This window comes from Lepisma saccharinum, chromosome 12 (genome assembly GCF_977018435.1).
Source record: "Lepisma saccharinum chromosome 12, izLepSacc3.1, whole genome shotgun sequence".
Taxonomy (NCBI): domain Eukaryota; kingdom Metazoa; phylum Arthropoda; class Insecta; order Zygentoma; family Lepismatidae; genus Lepisma; species Lepisma saccharinum.
The window spans coordinates 53,035,200-53,056,763 of NC_139240.1; the positions used below are offsets into that span (position 1 = coordinate 53,035,200).

Sequence of the window (21,564 nt, forward strand, 5' to 3'; positions counted from 1 at the left end):
TCTCTCCTTTTCTCTCTCTCACTCTATCTCTCTTCTTTTCTATCTCTCTCACTCTCCTTCTCTCTCTCACTCTATCTCTCTCCTTTTCTCTCTTTCACTCTATCTCTATCCTTCGCTCTCCTTTTCTATCTCTCTCACTCTTCTTCTCTCTCTCCTTTTCTCTATCTCTCTCCTTTCCTCTCTCTCTCCTTCTCTCTCTCTCTCTCGCGTTCTCTCTCTGTTTCTCCTCTCACTCTCTCTCTCCTTCTCTCCTCTCTATCACTCTCTCTCTCTCACTCTATCTCTCGCCTTCTCTCCTCTCTACCACTCTCTCTCTCTCTCTCTCTCCTTTTCTCTATAGCCATCCGTTTATTTCTCTCTGTTCTGGGTTAATTTGTGAACACTGTATTCTTTACTGGCAGTGTATATAACCATGAGTGCAAAAATACAAGATGTCCGAACACTAAGGCACCTGAATTTTCAAATTTAGTTCTAAAAACATGTGTATTATTTTAATATTTCGTGTCCGGGTATGGAAATTTCCATTACCTTTCTTTAATTAACGAATGCAATATGTGTCCTTAAATGTCCTCGTGATTTCTGTATCACATGTATAATTTAATCAGAACAATAAACATCATAAAAAAAATCTGCAATTTTGCCATTGAGTTGGTGTTCTAAGTCCACTTTATGCACAGTAAGGCTCGGGAATAGACTACAGCTTTAAAGTGCGATCTAAACTACTATGTGCCTCCACCGGGTATCGAACCCGGGATCCCTTGATTACAAGGCGACGACGCTACCACTGTGCCATTGGGGAGGCCCAGCAATCTTGCTATTGGTAGCCGAATTTTATAATGTTAGGTGATATGGTAGGGAAGGCCAATCTAGCGCAATAATTAATTACTTCTAATCCAACATTGTATTAATTAATAAATTAAATGTTGGTACCTGAATTATTTTAAGTTTTTTCTACCCCTACTACAACCATTAAACGCTGGTTAAATTAAATGTTTCCGTAATTAAACCAAAAATAATTTATGGACATTGTATTCTTATATTTCCAGCCTGTTTCTTGCACAGCAATGCCATTCGCCGACGACACTGTGCTTGATTGGTTATACGTCACGTTAGCAGGTGCTGTGACGCTGTACTTATGGCTGACGTGGACGTTCGACCACTGGAAGAAGAAAGGGATTCCATACCTGGAGCCAACTCCAGTCTTCGGCAACATGAAAGACCTGATGCTGTTGCGTAGAAGCGCTGGAGCCTTCATGGAAGATTTGTACAACAAACTTAAAGGCCATCCTTATGGTGGATTCTTCATGTTTCGAAAACCATGTCTGCTTATAAGAGATCCCGAGCTGATCAAGAACATCCTCGTGAAAGACTTCAACAATTTCACCGACATGGTTTTCGTGCCAGACGACCACGTGGAGCCTTTCGGTTCCAGCATGATTTTCTTCCTAAGAGGTGAGAAGTGGAGGTACATGCACCAGAAGACCAGTCCGCCATTTGCAATCTCCAAGCTGAAGAAGATGTTCGACCCTATGTGCGAGTATTCAAATACCTTGATGGATCTTTTGGACACTTTCGCTGCCAATGACGAACCGTGTCCCATAAAAGAGTACGCAGAGAAGTACTCAATTGACATATACATGTGCTGCGCTCTAGGGGTGCAGTATAAAAGTCTAAGTCGTGGACCTTGCGAGGTGCGGCAAAGGCTTCTGGACATCTTAACGCCAACGTATCGCCGGTTCGGAGCCATATTGATGACCTTGGTAGTGCCGAAATTGATGAGAGCTCTGAATCTAAGAATAGTTGAGAAGGATTTGTCCAGGTTCTACTGTGACCTGTCCCAGAGCATTATAAGCTTCAGGGAGGAGAAGAAAGTTGTCAGGAACGACTTTTTGGACACCCTGTTGGAACTGACGAAGAAACGGGAAGGTGACGAGACGAAACCTCAGCAAGTCGTTAACGGAATCCCCAAAAAACCAACTCTAAAGATAAGTAAGTAATATATTGCTTTACTCCTTTTCACTGGCCATTCTACCATCATTAAAAGTATAATTTGTTATTTGACGTCACTTTTCGCCTCTAGTACAGGCTGCCTGATAAGTCACTCCCTATTTTCAAATTATTACAACGTATTTATTTACTAACCTATACTTTTCAAAGTACTGTTGCTAAATAATGCACTCTTTGAGATATTGTTTGCATGCACGTATCTAGAAATATTTTTTCTGGGGGGTTCGAATCAAGTGTATAATAATAATAATTTGAATTATAATAATTATAGTATAACGGTATTAAATTAATTAATTGATGTATTTTTATTAAATTCATAGGTAAATAGACGCAGATGTAGTCTAGATCGCCAAAATTAAGGAAACTAACGTAAAATAGATAAAAAGTTGAATATTTATTGAATAACGAAAAAAGAATGTTAGTTCCAGGAAAGTAAATTTCCTGATTAATATTTCCCGCATAGAGGAGAAGGTCTAAATATGGGCGAAGGTTTAAATATGGGTTTTGGAGTTATCAGCGCTCCCGGGTGCTGCAGCCTGGCAGAGGCTATTGGAACTGGTTATCTGTCAAGGACAAAGGTTGCGGCGCCAATTCGCAAGAGAAAGTGGTGGTTAGTTTCGGCCTTGCACGCTGTTATAGAATTACGACCTCCGAAAACTTTTTGCAGGCATGTTTTAACTCATTCTGAATTCTCATCTGCTTTGTATAGGTTATGATATTAGCGGCACATAAGACAAATGTGGGCTTTTATAATGCCATGATTTGTTTGTGAAATATGTATCACAGAGAGCGAAAATAAATTGAAGAAGAAAAATAGCGTGATGTTCTAAATATGGGCTATGACATGAGGTCTAATGCTGAGATCACATTTTCAACAAATATTTCCATGTTTTTTTTAATTTCGATTTTTCCCATTCCGCGTGATTTTCAAAACAACAGATTATTCATACATATGAATTTTATGTTGTTTAGCAATAAATGACTGTTTTTTTTAAATTTTAATTGCTTTTTGTGATATTGCCACTAGTAGCCCATATTTAGACCACAATTTTGAAATACATCATTTTACAAATTTTTGGAAATTGCTTCTTTCTTTAAAAAAAGATGGAGACCTTCTATACTTTAGCATGCTATTACATTCAAGTATATATTTCATAGATATGTATTTGAAAGGCAAGTGCTTGATATTAGGGGGCCCATATTTCGACCTTTTCCTCTATTATTATAACTAGTATTGTGCATAAATCATCTTTGGTCCTGTTATTCAAAGTTCGACGGAAAAAAATTACCCTCGACTAAACAACAAATGCTAAACAAGTATATTTTCATTATTTAATTTTAGTACTTGGTAAGTCTCACCGGTAGGGGAGCTACGGCCCTCCTGGACCTCACCCTCTAAATACGTCCTCGATTGTTTTGACACAATTCAACACTCCAAATAAACCCCAAACATTCTCGACACATTTTCATGATCGAACAGGTACAGCTGTGGAACATGTCATAATGCACCATACTGTTATCTTCGTACGCCCCTGTGCCTTGTTAACACAAATGTAAAGATTCTCACCCACCCAATATTCATAGCTGTAACTATTAATAGAAACCTTCAACATAAAATACGGCCTCGTGAGACCACAAAAATGTTATCAAACATTTTGGACCATTCAACATACCATGACAGAAAATTTTCTGGAAATGACTTCTTCCTCTTACAGTCTTTAGGAAACAATATGGCTTCAAAGAGATGTCTTTCATGAGAATAGTTCCAGTTTTATAAATGTGAAAGGTCACTTTCATTAAACCCTCGACACACGGATTTCTGTAGACTCCATGTGAACATATCATTAAAGATGGCAACATTGATGGCTATTCTCGATGTTGACCATCCTCCGTCATGTCAAACGAAACCTTATTAAAAATAATATACAGGGTGGCTCAATAAGTCACTTAACACCCTCAGTACAAGGCCACTGCGGCATGGAATGTGAAAATGGCGATGACCAATCATTGCCTGGCCAAGGGAGAACCACATTGACGCCACCCACACGGTCGGCGACCATCTTGATGTCCGCCATCTTGAATTCAACTTCAGAATTTTAAATGGGAAGGGGGTCGTGCGACATATCAAAATGGGCTAGAATGTCACGAGAAATGCATTGGTGAAGGTTTTTTCGACGTATCTTTAACCAGTAAAAAGTTATGACTGAATTCTTGTACCAATTTGCTCCTTTTCGAGGTGTTAGAAAAATGCCTTAAAATTTGTTTAGCGCATCGGTAATGCATCGAGATCAAAGTGACGTCTAGGGAGAGAAGTTCGCATGCCATTGCACACGATTTTAATTGGATACATCCATGAAGAGCTGCACATTATGAATGGTTGTCGCGAACAATTTACAGTGTGACGCTTCCATTGAATTAAAAGTCCTTCATAGTGACAAGGCTAATGTTTATGTCCATAAGGAAGTTTATAAACAGAATATTCGATGCTTTTTATCTGATAACGAATTTTCGACAGATCAAAGCTGAATGGTTAGTGTTAATGGTGTGGCGTGCTGTGTGGAACACGATTGGTTAGTCAATTTTCCATCAACGGAACCTTAAATGCTTAGGGCTACTTGGATTTGTTAAATAAACAGTTTTTTTCATCCTTGCTTATGGAAGAAGGTACTTTTTACAGAGTTTTTTCAATAGGGAAGAACACCAGAACACTTATGGGAACGTTATGAACCTGTTTTTGTCCAAAGTTAGTTATCAGATGACAAGGGTCGCATATTCTGTTTATAAACATCCTTCTGAACATAAACATTAGCCTTGTCACTGTGAAGGACTTTTAATTCAATGGAAGCGTCACACTGTAAATTGTTCGCGACAACCATTCATAATGAGCAGCTCTTCATGGATGTATCCGATTAAAATCGTGTGCAATGGCATGCGAACTTCTCTCCCTAGACGTCACTTTGATCTCGATGCATTACCGATGCGCTAAACAAATTTTAAGGCATTTTTCTAACACCTCGAAAAGGAGCAAATTGGTACAAGAATTCAGTCAACTTTTTACTGGTTAAAGATACGTCGAAAAAACCTTCACCATTGCATTTCTCGTGAAATTCTAGCCCATTTTGATATGTCGCACGACCCCCTTCCCATTTAAAATTCTGAAGTTGAATTCAAGATGGCGGACATCAAGATGGTCGCCGACCGTGTGGGTGGCATCAATGTGGTTCCCCCTTGGCCAGGCAATGATTGGTCATCGCCATTTTCACATTCCATGCCGCAGTGGCCTTGTACTGAGGGTGTTAAGTGACTTATTGAGCCACCCTGTACAATAGAATCTGTTAGCAATTAAAGATGTTATAATCATTTATAAATAGAGATTGACTTATCAGACACCCTGTATTATCGCAACAATGAAGAGTGATTAAGGTTACAAGACACCCTCTTCTGTTTTCGCTTGTCCTATACAGGATGAGTCAAACGTCCCTTAACATCCTTTATAAAATGTAAAGGAGTTATGCAGGGTACAATTGGTCATGATCGAAAAAGGTTAATCCAGGTGGGAAAAAATGTCGTATGTGTCAAGCCGCCATATTGAATTCTCGTCAAATTCTAGCCTGATTTCACATATATAACCCTCCTTCGAATTAAAATGTTTGAGCTGAATTCATCATATTGGCCAACAATAGGGCGAACCTCAGCTAGAGACACAATGCCTTGTAATCAAGGGGTCCCGGTGGAGACATATATAGTGGTTGGGACCCCACTTTAAACTGTAGGTCCAGTCCCGATTAGCCTTACTGTGCATAAAGTGGACTTAAAACATCAACTCAACCCAACTCAGCTAGACACACGCAACTATGGTTCCCCCTGGGCCTAACCCGTTTCTATCATGACCAATTGCACCCCGCATAACTCCTTTACATGTTATAGAGGGTGTTAAAGAACTTTTGACTCACCCTGCATCTGTATCTGGAGTATCACATAACTTGAATAAAGAAATGTGTTCCGTTCGAGAACTAGAAAATTACAGGGAAATCTGAGTAAAAATGCATTGAAAATTTATTGTTTTGGAAGTGTAAACATGTTAATAACATCATTTTCTATAATTTTCTAATGTTATATAATATTGACTGAATAACTGTGTCCTCAAAGTTTGTAACGCCGTGTCATGTTTCATCTTACAGTAATCTGGTAACCCTATAAACCGTAGAAGTTGTAGTACAAGTACCTTGACATTCAGTGGTGTAACAAGTATAGGCGTAACTTGTCGGGGGCAAGGGGGGCACTTGCCTACCCAAAATTTTCAGGTTTCTTAAAATTTGCAAAAAAAAAAAAGTTACGACCATGGTAACAAGAGATCAAAGATGATGCTGGTGTAACATGACACCTAATCGATTGCGAAAAGCCTCTATAATTGGTGTTCTTTGACGGCCAATGGTATAACAAGACAGGCGAAAATGGTAGCATTATCTTTTGGTACGTAGAAACATACATGTTTCTTTCCCCACAGCTAACATGGACATCTATGGTCAAATCGGTGGGTTCCTTGTAGCGACATTCGAGACGACTGGTACAATCATCAGCCACACCTGCTACGAGTTCGTCATGAACCCGGAGGTGCAGCAGAAAGCAAGAGAGGAGGTGGATTCTGTCATGGAGAAACACGATGGTGTCCTTTCCTACGAGGCGGTCCACGAGATGGAATACCTCGACAGATGTGTTCTGGGTAAGAAAAATAGATAGCTTAATGGTTAGAGTTTTATTTTCCATGGTAATATGACCTCCAGGCTACAAATCAGGTATTGAAACAGTGGCCGCTAAGATAGAATGTCTTGAGTTGTCTCGTAACTTGAAATGACTTAATTGCCATATTTGCAGAATCGTAACTTCACTTTGAGCAACAGTTGTGTTCCTTTTTAGTTTATAAGTGTGAATCAGTGGGGGAAAAACTAGTCAAATTGCTCATTTTGAATATCGGGGTCCATGGTCTATATTTCATGTTGTGTAAAATGAGTTTTCAATTTGCTTAACTACCTAACTAACTCTCTAGCCTTTTTAAACCCGACGCTTTATAGCTGCAGCAACACAAGTCTTCCATCTATCCCTACCTTGGGCAAGGTCAATCAAATCTTTCCCATTCCTTCGATGGCTTCATGTTGCTGATTCTTGACAGTACAGTAAAACTTCGTTAATCCGGACCCCGATATCCGGACTTCGCTTAATCCGGACAGGGAATAGGCACAGAAAAAAGCAGAATGCCAGATGTTAAATGTGGCTAGAAGTCAAGAAGAGAACTTCCCAAAGAAATTCTGATGAAATTCTGTTTCCCGCAGACTTTGTACTATTCTCAGTGGCGTGCCCAAGGCGGAGTTGGTGGGGTATAGCATTTCTATCTGCCATTTCATTATAATGAAACCCTGAATGTGCTGGTATATATGCAAAATGAATTGTCCTTCCCTCTGTAGTTAACTTATCATATAATCTTATTATGTAAAGCACCAATGCTGATGCCTTATATAAGTTTTTATATGACGATTGTACACTGTATAAAACACTTTTAGCATCTGTTAATATTAGAATCCTTTTTTTTCTGGAATGTTATTGATGTACATCAATGCACGATATATTCCATATGCTTCTGCCGAGAATATAGAACACTCTCCAGGTAGTCTAAACTTTTTAATATTTCCATTAGAAGAGTCAATAAAAGCACATCCTACTTCTTCTTTATTTTTTGATGCATCTGTGTATATGAATCTATAATTCTCCCAATTTTGTAAATATGATTGAATATTTGTATAACTTGTTAATGAAACATTTCTTACTGAAATTTGGTCATATGAAATTTCATAAATTGGATGTTTGCTATGCGTTAGTATTGTTGAAAATAAATCTTGAAATTCTATTTTACATTGTAGGAAAGTTGAATATTGTCCCTTTATTTTGTTATTTTGCCTTATTATGTTAAGTAACTCAAAAATTAACAAGACTGCTCAGTCAACACAGATCACGCAGATACAGATGTGCTGGTTTTGTGTTAATAAAACGCGTAAGGTTTGCAGCGCCACTGTGGCGACACAAGTGTATTAATAGTACGGTGGTCATAGTACGGCCGGGGCGTGGTGCTGATTTTCTATTATGACTTATATATACGCTTGTGCCACTATCACTCCTGACATTTTGGGACGAACAGTGTGGAGCTTCAGACACCATGTTTTGAAATGCATTGAAGAGAACGGTCATCATTTTGAACATTTGCTCCTTTAAACATTTATTGTGTACCTCAAATGATAACTAATTTGTAGTAACATACTTAATTTTGTTGTTCATATGAAATTGTTCCTTGAAACCAAAGAGTTGGAACAAATTAATATTATTTATTCTTACACAAAACATAAATTGCGAACAATTTTCTTTTGCCGAATTCTTTGCACACATTTTTTGAATAAAATTCGTTCTTGCAATGTTCTCAACGGAAACCAAAACTGTTATTACATAATGGGAACAAAATGAAACTGAAACTAACAAATGTTTATAAATGTTCGAAGGTTGCAAATTTTTAACAAAATTTTTCGAACAAAAATTACTTATTTTTCAACACGGAATCCAAATATGTAAAACGAATGGGGGTGTTCCATTTGAAATTTCACATTTACCCCCACCCCCCTAAGGGGTCCATTATAAATGGACCACTCGGTATAATATATATATGTATGTATGTATTTATTTATATTAGTTTTTCATGTTAGTTTTAATTAAATAATTTTGATTTTTTTTATTCTCTAATTTTCATCAGAAACGTGCAGGAAATATCCTCCAATCCCACTGCTGAACCGCGTTTGCACCAACTCCTGCACCCTTACCGGAACCAAGATCACCATGGAGAAGGGAACATCCACCTTCATCTCTCTCTATGGACTGCACCACGACCCGGAGTATTACCCGGAACCGGATAAGTACGATCCGGACAGGTTTACGGAAGAGAACAGAAGAAAGAGACCAAGCTTCACTTTTCTCCCGTTCGCTGAGGGTCCCAAGATGTGCATTGGTAAGTAAATGACGTCACCTATCAGTGGTATCTCTAGAACATTTTGATCAGGTAATTTCAGGAACTTTCTTTATTCACAAAGGTCACATGTCACCTATTTTCTTGGTACATGCTGTACAGTTTATTATACTTGCTACCCAGTCCAATACTACAAGCCACTAGCAACAGCTATTCGTGATTAAAATTAACCGATGTGCCATCTGGTGGGATTTTCAGGAAGTACTCTAAGTAGGATACGTTGTGTTGAAGTCGTTTAAAGCATGGGGAATATGCGAGAGAGTAAGGTCTACTGTTCAGGTTTTTTTTTGCTCTAAATCGTTTTATGGGTCAGAACAAATTAAAAGTTTTCATGTGTTTCCACCCCGTGGAATCAACAAAATGAAATTTGTTAATAAATCAAGGAAAACGTAATTGACAGAAGATTGGTATGGGGGATATAACACTGTAATTCGGCAAGGAAATTACGAAGAATGCACGAGTCTGCTTACATTATTTTTTCGATATATATATTTTCATGAAAGTAAAGTTTTAAATTGTACTTTATAAATAAAGCTTTTTTCCCGAAAAATCATGAAGCGTCTTACCCAATGCGTCCATGTATTACCGGTATTACGTATGTGTGAAATTTGGAACAGGTGCAAGTCGATTAAGAGAGAAGATGAAAATAGTTTGAGAACGAATTAATGTCAAATGTAACCAGAAAAAAAAGTGGACATGCTAATTTTCATGTTTCATTCAGTACGATGTCCTTTTTCAGTGAGTATAGCCTGGTCATGAAATCGAGAATATTATTATTAAACCAGCCTTTCTCTTTCGAGAAAGAACTGCAACGATATGTTCGCAATTTTCTCCTGTCCCAGCTTTTCAAGTACAAGTCAATTTCCATTTCTTTATTTTCAAATAATTTCCGAGAACCCCAGTTACATGACGTGCAGATGATACAGCACTGCTTTGGACAACCAGTGCGTATACATAGTTTCGTCTGCATTTTCCGTGTTATTTTTGCCTATCATAATTAAATCCTTCGTTCTCAGTACAGCTTCACGTTTGTTAGAGTACCTGGAATTCACATCGCATTTGCAATATTTAAAAATAATGCGTAATTTAAACGTTCTCTACCATACCAGTCATGACAACACGCTGCTATTTTGTACTACTGCTGAATGTAAACAAAGATTTGTCCTACTTAGAGCGGCCATATTGGAAGCGACACTAGCGCTCAGGTGGTAATTTTAATCGCGAATAGCAATTTGGAGATACACGCCAAGCCAACAAAGTGTGTTCATCTTACTTGATTCCTTGTCCTAAAATACATATCTCCAACGATTGGTATGAACACAGCTATATCTTTGGAAAGGTGTTGCACTTTAAAACCCGTTCTCTAATCCTTTAGGGGGGCCTTTCCATGCCCTTTCAGTACTCATATGTTTCTATATGAAACAGTAATTTGCTCGGCACCGCAGAGCAGAGAAGAAAAGGCCAATTATAACACCATTAAGCCTTGCTTCCATGATTATGAAAAAAATTAAATATGCTGACCAAGGCAGTAATTTATTTTATTAAAAACATAAACTACAGGAAGTGAGGGAGAAGCATCTTAGCAATTGCGAAGAATGCAAACAAGAAAAAGGAAAATAGAGAAGAGGAAGGGATTATCTACGAAGTGAAATGTAAAGAATGTCAGAGTGTGTACATAGGAGAAACGAAAAAGAGGCTGAAAGACAGTGTGACGTTCCTTTCTGGTGTTCGCCACTGGATCACGGATTACTACGTCACGGTAGCTACCCAATCTCCCTGTGCGGCGGAGTTATGAGACTCACCTTAATGTATACTACACTGGATTCTCAGGACGAAACGATTTGAACAAAAAATTAGCTTCTTACTATTTTACAAATTTAATAAAACATTTTACCTTTAAACAATCACTGCAAATTCACCAACACAATCACTTTTGAATTAAGTTGCTGTTTTTTCTTTGAAACAGCGTTTTTCACAAAATAGACGTCATCTTCCGCAACTCAACTTATATTTTTCTCTTTTTTGCACTGTTGTCCTCGCAACCGAATCAATAAAAGATTGGACAGTTCTACACATCTTCACAAACCGGAAATGACTTCCGCTTCCGATATTGCGTGTAACAAATGTACAACAAAAATTACAAATTTAAGCCAATATCAAAATATCAAACAACAGTATTGAAACTAACAAATAAATCAAATGTGAAATTAACAGAAAACAAATAAAATATTTCATATGGTCAAAATAAACAAAGCGTATCAACAGGTTGAAACAACATAGGGATGATGTTAGATGTTCTCTTAGAGAGAGAAATGCGATATTTAAACACACAAGAGAAACAGGACATGACATAGAGTGCGATGAGGCTAAGCAGATAGGAAGGGAGAAGAGAATGATAGTGAGAAAATGGAAGGAGGCCAAGGAAATAGAGAAGAAAGGTGAAGAAGACACAATGAACTGGAATGGGGGACTGAAGTTAAACAAAGAATGGAAGAATTTGTTCGAAAGAGTGGAAAGGACAAGAGAGAAAGAGGAGAGGAGAAGGAAGGAAAAAGAGCGTGAGATATAAATCCCAACCACATTCTATATGGAAGTAAATATGTTTAGCCATTTAGGTGAAAGTACAGTCGACAAGGGAAGCCACCTGCTAGAAAGTTCCATAACAACTTTCTAATAGTCTGGAGAGGGTAATGTTTCTGTATATATAACGCCCTGTTTTTGTATCTTGTTACTTTTGTACTTGATACAGAGTCTGAAGAAGACCTTGCTAGAAGGTTGAAGCGTTACGTTTAGTTTATAATAAAATAAATTACTGCCTTGGTCAGCATATTTATATTTTTCAGAAAAGACCACATAAATGTTGTGAAAGGATTTGTTATTAATTTTAAGTTGGCAGTATTTTTCGGTTAATAACTTTTGTTGAATGACCCATACCACAAAGTAAACACTGGCTTCTTTGTAGCCGCAAGTTTTTTTCCCTACCTCTGTGGTGTGGAACTACCAGTTGAGATTGTACTGTAGGTATATGTGTTAAAGGGTGAAAGAGGTCTTACTAGTCCAATACGCAGAGCAAGGAACGAAAAACCCGTGGTAAAGATCGAAATTACTACGTATTTACTTTGGGGGTCATGAAACGTAATTTGCTTACCAAACCAACCCAAAGCATGACGAACTGAGAGCAAACTCGAATCAACTATAGAGATATTATGAAACAGGGTGCGAAATTATGGAGGGGGCAGGGGTTTTCCCCCCACCAATAATCTTTGCTTCAAAAATCCCACCCTCCCCCAAAAAAATTCCAGGAGGAGAGTTTTTATTACAACGAAAGGTGAGAATTTTTTTTTTTTTACTTCAAATATACTAGGTCATTCAAATATGAACGGGACCCCTGATTATTTTTCAAACAACCTGCCATGCGCAGCAGTTGTGCGTCCTTGGGAGAACAGAGCCACAATCCCCACCCGCCCTCCAGACCAGGTTAGAACCTTCTCAGTCGTGTCTGAGTCAGTGTTGCCACATGAAGGGAAATTTCCCTTTTGCAGGGAAATTCGGACCGAAATTTTAGCCAAAAGGGAAAAAGGGAATTTGGATTAAAAATATCACAATTTCAGGGAAATTTTAAGACTTCTGACTTTACATTATTACAGTCGCTTTTCTGTATCTTCGGATAATTGTAACGATAACAATTAACGATTTAATGGATTCCTGACCATGATTTTAACCTGGGACATCTCACCAGAAAGCGATGAAGCTGACATGTGTGTGAAAAATTTGTGTAACATTTTCTATTCATACGAACATGGACCAAAATAAATTTTACTGCTGCTGCTACTATTACTACTACCACCACTGTTAATAATAGTAATTATTATTATTATTATTATTATTATTATATTTGTTTAGGTGAAGGGAAAAAATAGTCCAAAAGGGAAATTTTGCCCCTTGAAAAGGGAAATTGTGTCCTCAGATTGTGGCAACACTGGTCTGAGTGTTGCTAGAGTGATGAGCGAACAGAAGATGCCGCGGAGCGTGGAACAACGCATTGTGATCAAATTTCTCGTTGGAGAAAAAGGTCCAGCCATGTGAAATTTTGCAGAGACTCAAACAACAGTATGGGGAAGAGTGTCTCCCACGAACCCGTGTGTTTGAGTGATGTAAGTACTTCAGAGAAGGAAGAGAGCGCGTGGAGAATGAACCGCATGATCGTCGGTCGCAAACATCCGTCCCCCCGACCCAAGAAAGCGCGTAGGATCCGTTCGGTAGGAAAAGTAATGGCAACGTTTTTCTGGAACTGGCAGGGGGGTTATCCATGTAGACTTTCTTACAGATGCCAGAACAGTCACTGCAGCTTATAACTCAGAACTCCTGACAACAGAAGTGAAGGGAAAGATCCGATCCAAGCGGAAGAGAGGTGGAAAGCGTATACCCTTCCTTCAAGGCAACGCACGGCCTCATACAGGCAAAACAACTATGGCAACCCTCAGCAAATTGAAATGGGATCTTCTGCCACACCCGCCATACAGTCTCGATTTGGCCCCAATTGATTTCTACCTGTTTGAAAGGCTTAAATCAGAGTTGGAAGGCATGCGGTTTGCGGATAACGACGCCGTCATCGGCAGTGTTCGGGAGTGGATACGCAGCCAAATGAAAAACTTTTATGAAAAGGGCCTTAAGATGCTTCCAGAACGTTGGAACAAAATGTAAGGACTCTGGTGGGGAGTACTTTGAAGGGTGTCATGTGCATATAAGAACAAAAAAAAAACAGTCCCGGTCATATTTGAATGGCAGTACTTTACAATAGATAATATCGAAAACGCATACAAAGTAGTGGGTTTGCGAGTGTTGCATACTCTCACACACATTCACTAACACTCACTCTCTCTCTCTCTCTCTCTCTCTCAAGATGCCCTTAACAGATCCACACCAATAACAATATGCATAATAAAGGTAAGATAACAATGCAAGACAAATAATAAACAAAAACTTAAACATAATAAAAATATTTCAACTATTTTGTAATTTATTGACACCCTTAGCCAGTTACTAAAGGAATTTGTTTGCTACTTTAGAAATATCTGATACATATAAAGGTACATATTTATTAATAATACCAAGGGTCCCGGGTTCGAATCCCGGTCGGGCTTGGTTGTTTGTGAATGTCCATTCATCAATTTCATCATTTCATCACTCATCCCCATCTTCGCAAATTAGCCAAGAGGCACAAAACGCGAAGTAAAATAAACTAAATCAAATCAAAAATCAAATTATTAATAATAATAATAATCATAATGTATTTTTAAATATTTATTAATTTACTTTTATATTATTACAAATATGTATTATATATTTGTGTTGTGTTTGTGTGTGTAGATTAAATCTTCCTTCCCCCAACAGTCTTCAATGATGTCCATGCTGTTCTCTCAATAGTGCAAATAAGTATAATACAATTCTACCTAGTTCTTCAGACCTCCGTGGCGGAGTGGTTAGAGTACTTGGTTGGAATCCCCATCTGCATATAGGTGTTCTTTTAGAGTTTCATCCCATGATCACTCATCTTCATCATTGCGATTACCCAGAAGTCGCAGAAAAGCGACGCTACTATATAGCAACAAAAATCAAATATTTTTGGAGGTACACACACATACTGAAGGAACTGAAGAATAGCAAAAGTGCATGTTATATGGAGGGGTCTTTAGTAATTTTGCGAGAGGGCCAAAGTTTGTAGATCTGGCAATGCAAACGACCATTCATTTCCACTGTTATGTCATCGCACACTCCCTACGCAGCCCAATACTTCTGGAAGATTATTTTGCGTCCGGCAGATGGCACGACGACCTTGTCTACAAATAAGTAGTACATCTGGCAGCCGCTGTGTGGCACTAGCAGATATTATTTTTCCTTTCCTTCCCTGGCCAATGTTTTGAGTAAGTTATTGGAAGATTGTCAAATAGGAATTCCTTTAGTTTTCCCTCCCAAGAAAGATGGGTTACATTATGAGGAAGGGAGACAGAGAGAGAGAGAGAGAGAGAGAGAGAGAGAGAGAGAGAAATTTCGTTTTCTCTCTCTCTCGAGAAAACGACATTCATTTCTCTTATTCTCTACGTACATATATCTCTTTTCTTTTCATTATCTTTTCTCCTTCTTTCTTTCTTCTCTCTCCCGTTCACACAAACACACTCAATTCTCATTCTTTCTTTCTCTCACTCTCTCTCTCTCACACACACACACACACACTAACACACTCGCCCTTCTCATTCTATTTCTCTCTCTCTCTCTCTCTCTCTCTTTTTTCACACAAACACACTCTCCTTTCTCATTTTCTTTCTATCTCTCTCTCCTTCACACGAACACACTCTCCCTTCTCATTCTCTTTCTCTCTCTCTCTCTCTGTCCCTTTCACACAAATATTCTCTTCTCATTCTCTTTCTTTCTCTCTCCTTCACACAAACACTCTCTCCATTCTCATTCTCTTTCTCTCTCTCTCTCTCTCTCTCTCTCTCTCTCTCTCTCTCTTTAACACAAACACACACTCCCTTTTCATTCTTTCTTTCTCTCTCACACACACACACAAACAGATTCTCTCTTTTCTTTCTCTTTCTTTCTCTCTCTCTCTCTCCTTCACATAAACACACTCTCCCTTCTCATTCTCTTTCTTTCTCTCTCTCTCCTTCACACAAATACACTCTCCCTTCTCATTCTCGTTCTTTCTCTCTCGGAGAGAGATAGAGAGTAAATGAAAAGCGAGAGAAATAAATTTATCTCCCTCTCTTTTTGGCAGGTGAGAGAAGAGAATATGTGTGTGTGTGAGAGAGAGGGGGCAGAGTGAGAAGTGTACTTATAAAGACTAGCAACATATAAGGAATCAACGTTCATGAGAGTTTTTACTATTATTTTTGGTACAAGGTAAAGGTGTACTACTTCCACGCGTAGCTAACATGAAATATGATAGTAAAACCTATACTATCGATTCATTACTAGAAATCGATTTTATATCGATAGAAACGGTAGAAGTGTTCATTTTTACATTCAGACTACACGGTTAAGTATCGAATTCTCTAACAACATTGACAGGATGCCAGAGGGGAACCTTTCGAAAATTTTACTAAAATCGCAAAAAGTGAAAACTAGCAGGTGAGAAAGTACTGCACCACTAGTTCAAGTTCAAGCAGAAAATCTAATTCATCAGCTTTGAAAGTAAATTGGAAATTACACCTCACAACATTAGCCATACCAGGAATTTCAAAGCGGGGGTGGGGGGGTGGCAGAAGTTTGTTTAAGGGCCAGCCAAGGTTTGGTACAATGGAGGTGGAGTTCAAATATTCCTTCATAGCACAGTTACTTGGGTGTGTAAGAATATCAAAAAAATGATTGCCATGTGAAAATGGTAGTTAATAGAAATGGCTACCAATCCATGATGGCGAGTGTAGACTTCTGAAAAATACAAAAGGACCATATATCTGAAATCAATGGTCCGATATCAATGTTCTTTTCTTGAAATGGAAGCTTAATATGTGACCTACAAAAATTTCGTAATTAGCTACCACTACTAATTTTATGTTTATCATGAACTTGTCAAAGTGTTTGGGGAAAATAATGCAGCCAGCATAAATGTACACAGAAACACTATGGTTCAAATTACATCTTTGTGGTTTATTTTATATCGTTTTTCTAACTATCTAGTTTATTCAGGTTGTTGTATATGAATGATGCAATTCATGAGATAAGAAATAACATTGGAACATTCACATATTACTTAGAATTAGGATCCTGTGTGCCAGAGGCGTCTTGTGATCGCATGCGGTGGATGCTGCGCATGCGTCAATTGTGGGAGAAAGGACAGCTTGCTCAGAGACGACATTCATGAGCATTTCTACATTCTAATTTCTTCATACAGGGGAAGTATTTATTTTACACGAGAGCGCTGAACTAAGCTTATATTACATTTCTTGGATCTGAAGTGAAAGAAAGTAATAATTATTTTCACGCAATTGATGCATGCGTCACTTCAGATCCAAGAAATGTAATATAAGCTTAGTTTAGCGCTCTCGTGTAAAATAAATACGTCTCCTATATGAAGAAATTAGAATGTAGAAATGCTCATTAATGTCGTCGCAGAGCAAGCTGTCCTTTTTCCCACAATTGACGCATGCGCAGCATGCCTCTGCACGTATTACTTAGAATTAGGATCCTGTGTGCAGAATAAATAATTTCAAACTACTAAAACTAAAGTCAAGTTAATTATCTTAATTTGTTTTGATCCTTTCGGCTTGCTACCCACCTATTCATCTATTTTTAACTTTGTCCACCCTAGATTCTCTACCAGCCTCAGTTTTCATCATCGGCATTGAGATTATTACTAATAGTCTATAAAATAGAATTTTATCAAAGTATGTGCGTCTGTGTTGAGATATAAAATTTGCCCAACAAACAGAAATACATGCACTATCTGTTAATACGCATGTTCAATGTTATTCATTATTTCCTTTCATGTCAATAAAATACTTTTAATGTCTCAAATGTTTACTAAACAATGAATACACTACGGGCGAGGATTTATATTTTCCTCCTCCTGGAACTAATTTTTAAATAATACGTATTTGCCTAGTTAACTAGCTTGCATGGCGATTTCTTAAATGAGATTTTACTCTTTTAATATCTTAAAATTTATTTCCGTCTCTTGGTGACTTTTCTAAATGATAGTTCCTCTTTCTTTCAGTGATTTTCTGAATTGCAATTTCGTTTTTTGAGTGAGCTTCTAAATCAGTGGCGGTATTTGGGTTCCAAAACTGGGGGTCAAGGTGCCAAAACTGAGGAGATGGGTCCAAGGAGACTTTAATTAATAATAATCCTTAGCCAATGAAGGGCCTTGGCTTACCTACCGACTGCCGGTCTCCCTCCCACGCTTTCCTTCGTCACCTCTAAGCGTGAAGATCTTCAACCAGTATTGGAATAGTCGGGGGGTCAGCCCGACGTATCCCCAGCCGTTATAGTAGGTCGTCTCGACCGGGGGTTTAGCATAGTGCGCGGGCAAAAGTGGCAAAATGGGGTAGCAACTGTTCTACCCCACAAACCCCTAATCACCGCCACTGTTATAAATTGTAGTGACTTTCTAAATTATATTTTCCTCCTTCCAGTGACTTTCTAAGCTATATTTCTCCCTTCTAGTGACATTCTCAACTGTTTTAGTGATTTTCTAAATTGTATTTCCCTCTACGAATTATTTTCTAAATTATAATTCCCCTTTTAGTAACATTTTTGAACGATATATCCTTCCTAAATGATATCCCATCTTTATTGTTATTTCTATTCTCTTTTATAAACATTCTAAATTTTATCACTCAGTTATAGTGACTTTGTAAGTAATATTTCCGCTTTCAACTACTCCCTTACTGATATAGTATATACATATATTGTGATGGACTTTTCCCAGCGTCCACCCCTAGGTTTGTTTTTTTGTTTATTTTTTTTCTTATTTTGGAAAGTTAGCGTGGCTCGTGGGAACTCTCATGGACGTCACCCCTATTTTTGACCACCTCCTTCGCACGGCATGGTGCTGTCACAGTTACGAGAATTTACCACCATGCGACTTTCACGGCCAAGGGACAAAATGCAGCAGCCAGTCTAGAAAGCTGAAAAAAATGTAACAATAGAGCTAGGTCTCCCCAACGAAATGCGCGCCTGGACGTCAGTGTTGCCAGGCATGTCAAAATTTCACCGGCATAAGTATGTAAAGGTATCACTTTGTCTTTTCCTCTTTCAACTTTCTAAATCTAGTGATTTTCTTCCATGCTAGATGGCTCCACACCCTCCATTCTAGGGGGGGTCTCTTCCGATTCGAGTTGCACCATATTTTCAGACATTCTCACGTCAAGCCTTTTCTCTGTCCATCTGTGCGACCATATATTTGTCTCTCGAATATTTACAAGCCTGTCACCATTTCGAAAACATCCCTTGCGTAAATTTCAGAATTAAGCTCAATGGAGAACTATTTACCTTCATAAATTTCGAATCTAGGCATGTTTCTGTCCACTTTAGTAAAAGGGTGAGATATATATAACGCTGTAAACTTGCGAGGTCACACACCCTCCATGTACATTGTCAGTAGTGCATAATAAAGAAGAAAGTGCAAGCTCCTGATTGGTCAGGGGAGCACAATAGTGCAAAATAGTGTTTCCAGGAGTGTGGAGAGTCCTGGGACAGACAGTCTAAGTTTTAACGGTGAAGAAGTAAGGAGACAAAGTGGTCGCTCTCGAAAAGTTCTTTGATTCTTTGCCTTGTACGCATATGAGAGCAGTGCGGATCTGTTGACCTTCGGGCGTGTGAACGTTCAAGTGTTAAAACAGCGCCAAGTACGAACTGGGTGCAGTGCTGATTTGTTGACGCTCGGATGCGTGAACGGGAAAGTGTTGAAGCATCGTCAAGTACGGCGAGTCAAACGTTAAGATGCCTGCAGAACAGCTTATACAGTAATCACGCGTGCTGAAATGGACTGAACCGGAGACGACCAAGGAACCAGTGGTTGTAGCTGCTCTACTGAAGAACCGCCATCATTTCATCTATTACCCCCCCCCCCCCCACATCCATATCTCTTCAAACGTGACGTCAGGACCATATTAGAAGACTGGGCCCCAACGATGAACTCAGTGCGCGCTTATATATATTTTTCTTTCCAATGTGCATCGGCAGACAAGGTAATGTGCAAACTGTAGTGTAGTACGCGTACTGCATGCATTATGTAATTGGCCAAATAATTTCAACTCTTCATTGCTAATTTAGTTGTGACAGTGTGTATAAATTTTATAAATATGTTTATAGGTCTTGATTCTTGGATCAGTTTTGTTTCATGCCTCAGTTAGCTAAAATAATATAAATTAAAATTATGGAAATAATAATGGTTGTGTTTGCATCTCGATTTACCTCCTCATATTGAGTTTCACCTACAAATGTGTGTGTTACAAGGAGCCAGTTGAGGTTGTATGCATAGCTAGCCGTGGATTTAATTTTTGATTTGTCTTGTTTTGTTGCCCAACTGGTTCCCGGAGGCACTGTTGCCTCCATGATGTGGTGGCTCCCTATTTCTACCGGTAGACAGTCATTACAATATTGATTTTTTGTGTAATCTGTGATTGCACTTTTTTTCAGTGCCTTGCATGAAGCCAATCATAGGTCTTGTCCTTTCTTTATTGCAATTCCTATCAAAGACCTACATCATTCTTTTAATTCTAAAATTACTATTATTATTATTTACAGGAATGAGAATGGGCCAACTGCAGTGCAAGATTGCCCTGTCCAGGATGTTATCGAAATATGAGCTTCACACCTGTAAAGAGACGCCAAAGACATTGACATTCAATCCATACATCGTGGTGACAGCTACCAATGAGAGGATCCATGTTAAATTCGTGCCACGCAGTCCCTCGTAATAGAAGATTGACGTCATTGTTTAACAAGGCTATCACAGGAATGAACACTTTGATGCAAGTTCGGACACTCCTAGTCATCCATTGTGCTTCTGTGTTTTGCACTACATCTGTTTCGTGCCGCTTGCATTTTCCTATTACCGCCATATTGTCTAATAGCTTCTGTTCTGTTCACGTGTAGAAATGCCCGAACTGATATTATGTCTGGGTTATAGCTATCGATCAGACAGTCTTGCAAGCAATGATTTTATGCCTTCTCAGGGGCCCCAATGACATAGCATTCAAATCCTGGCTTTCGGTGCACAACCTTTTAAAACAGGACATTAAAAACGCAAAACCTAGCCTACTATCTACTCACGTAGGCATGTAATAGCGGGAAGTAAATTTGCACACGAAAAACAAACATGTGAGTAGGTTAGGTAGCTGAGAGAGGCCCCGGAAAAGGCATAAAATCAAGTTTTCAGAAATAACTGGCAGAATTGCCATCAAATAACCTTAACAGTTTGTTCACATGTCTTTCTATGCTGCTACAATGAATTTTCTGTGTCACTTTCAAATATGGAGGGTAAGAAAACAGGTTTCCTCTGTGTAAATTCAGTGTTATATACCATCTAGCTATTCCAGATCACACGACTTAGTCTGAGTATGGTGAAGTATTGTCCTAGCACAGTATCTTATGTGAAAATTGGCCTTACACTGGGAGTTTGTGTCATAGATATTCACACATAAAAGTTTAACTGAAGACTTCTTACATCAATTACATATTTTTTAGGAAACTTGTAAAATTCTCTAGCACTGAAGTATGAAGAACAACATGTGCTGCAAGAGTTCAGGTGTTGATTTATATCTAATGATTTGGCTACTCTTTACCTGGATAGATAAACATAAACGTGTCTCTAATAAATGTACTTCTAGTGCTTTTCAGATTGTTTGCACTCATTTCGATAACTTCTACCTATTTCTGAAAAATAAATACCTTAAATCTTCTTTTGTACAATTTTATAGCCTTGACTATTGGATATCATCGATTATTTTTTCAATAACACATCCATCCCAAATTGAAATTAATAATAT

General features: G+C 38.4%; 1 protein-coding gene across 1 annotated transcript; it reads left to right on the forward strand.

Moving 5' to 3' along the window:
- Positions 1-1,064: 1,064 nt before the first annotated feature.
- LOC145996331 (cytochrome P450 6j1-like) lies at positions 1,065-21,207 on the forward strand. The gene is made up of 4 exons (XM_083132762.1): positions 1,065-1,989; positions 6,515-6,730; positions 8,801-9,052; positions 20,321-21,207. The coding sequence occupies exons 1-4, from the start codon at positions 1,065-1,067 to the stop codon at positions 20,491-20,493; spliced, it is 1,566 nt and encodes a 521-aa protein (XP_082988888.1). The 3' UTR covers positions 20,494-21,207.
- The last annotated feature ends 357 nt before the right edge of the window (positions 21,208-21,564 follow it).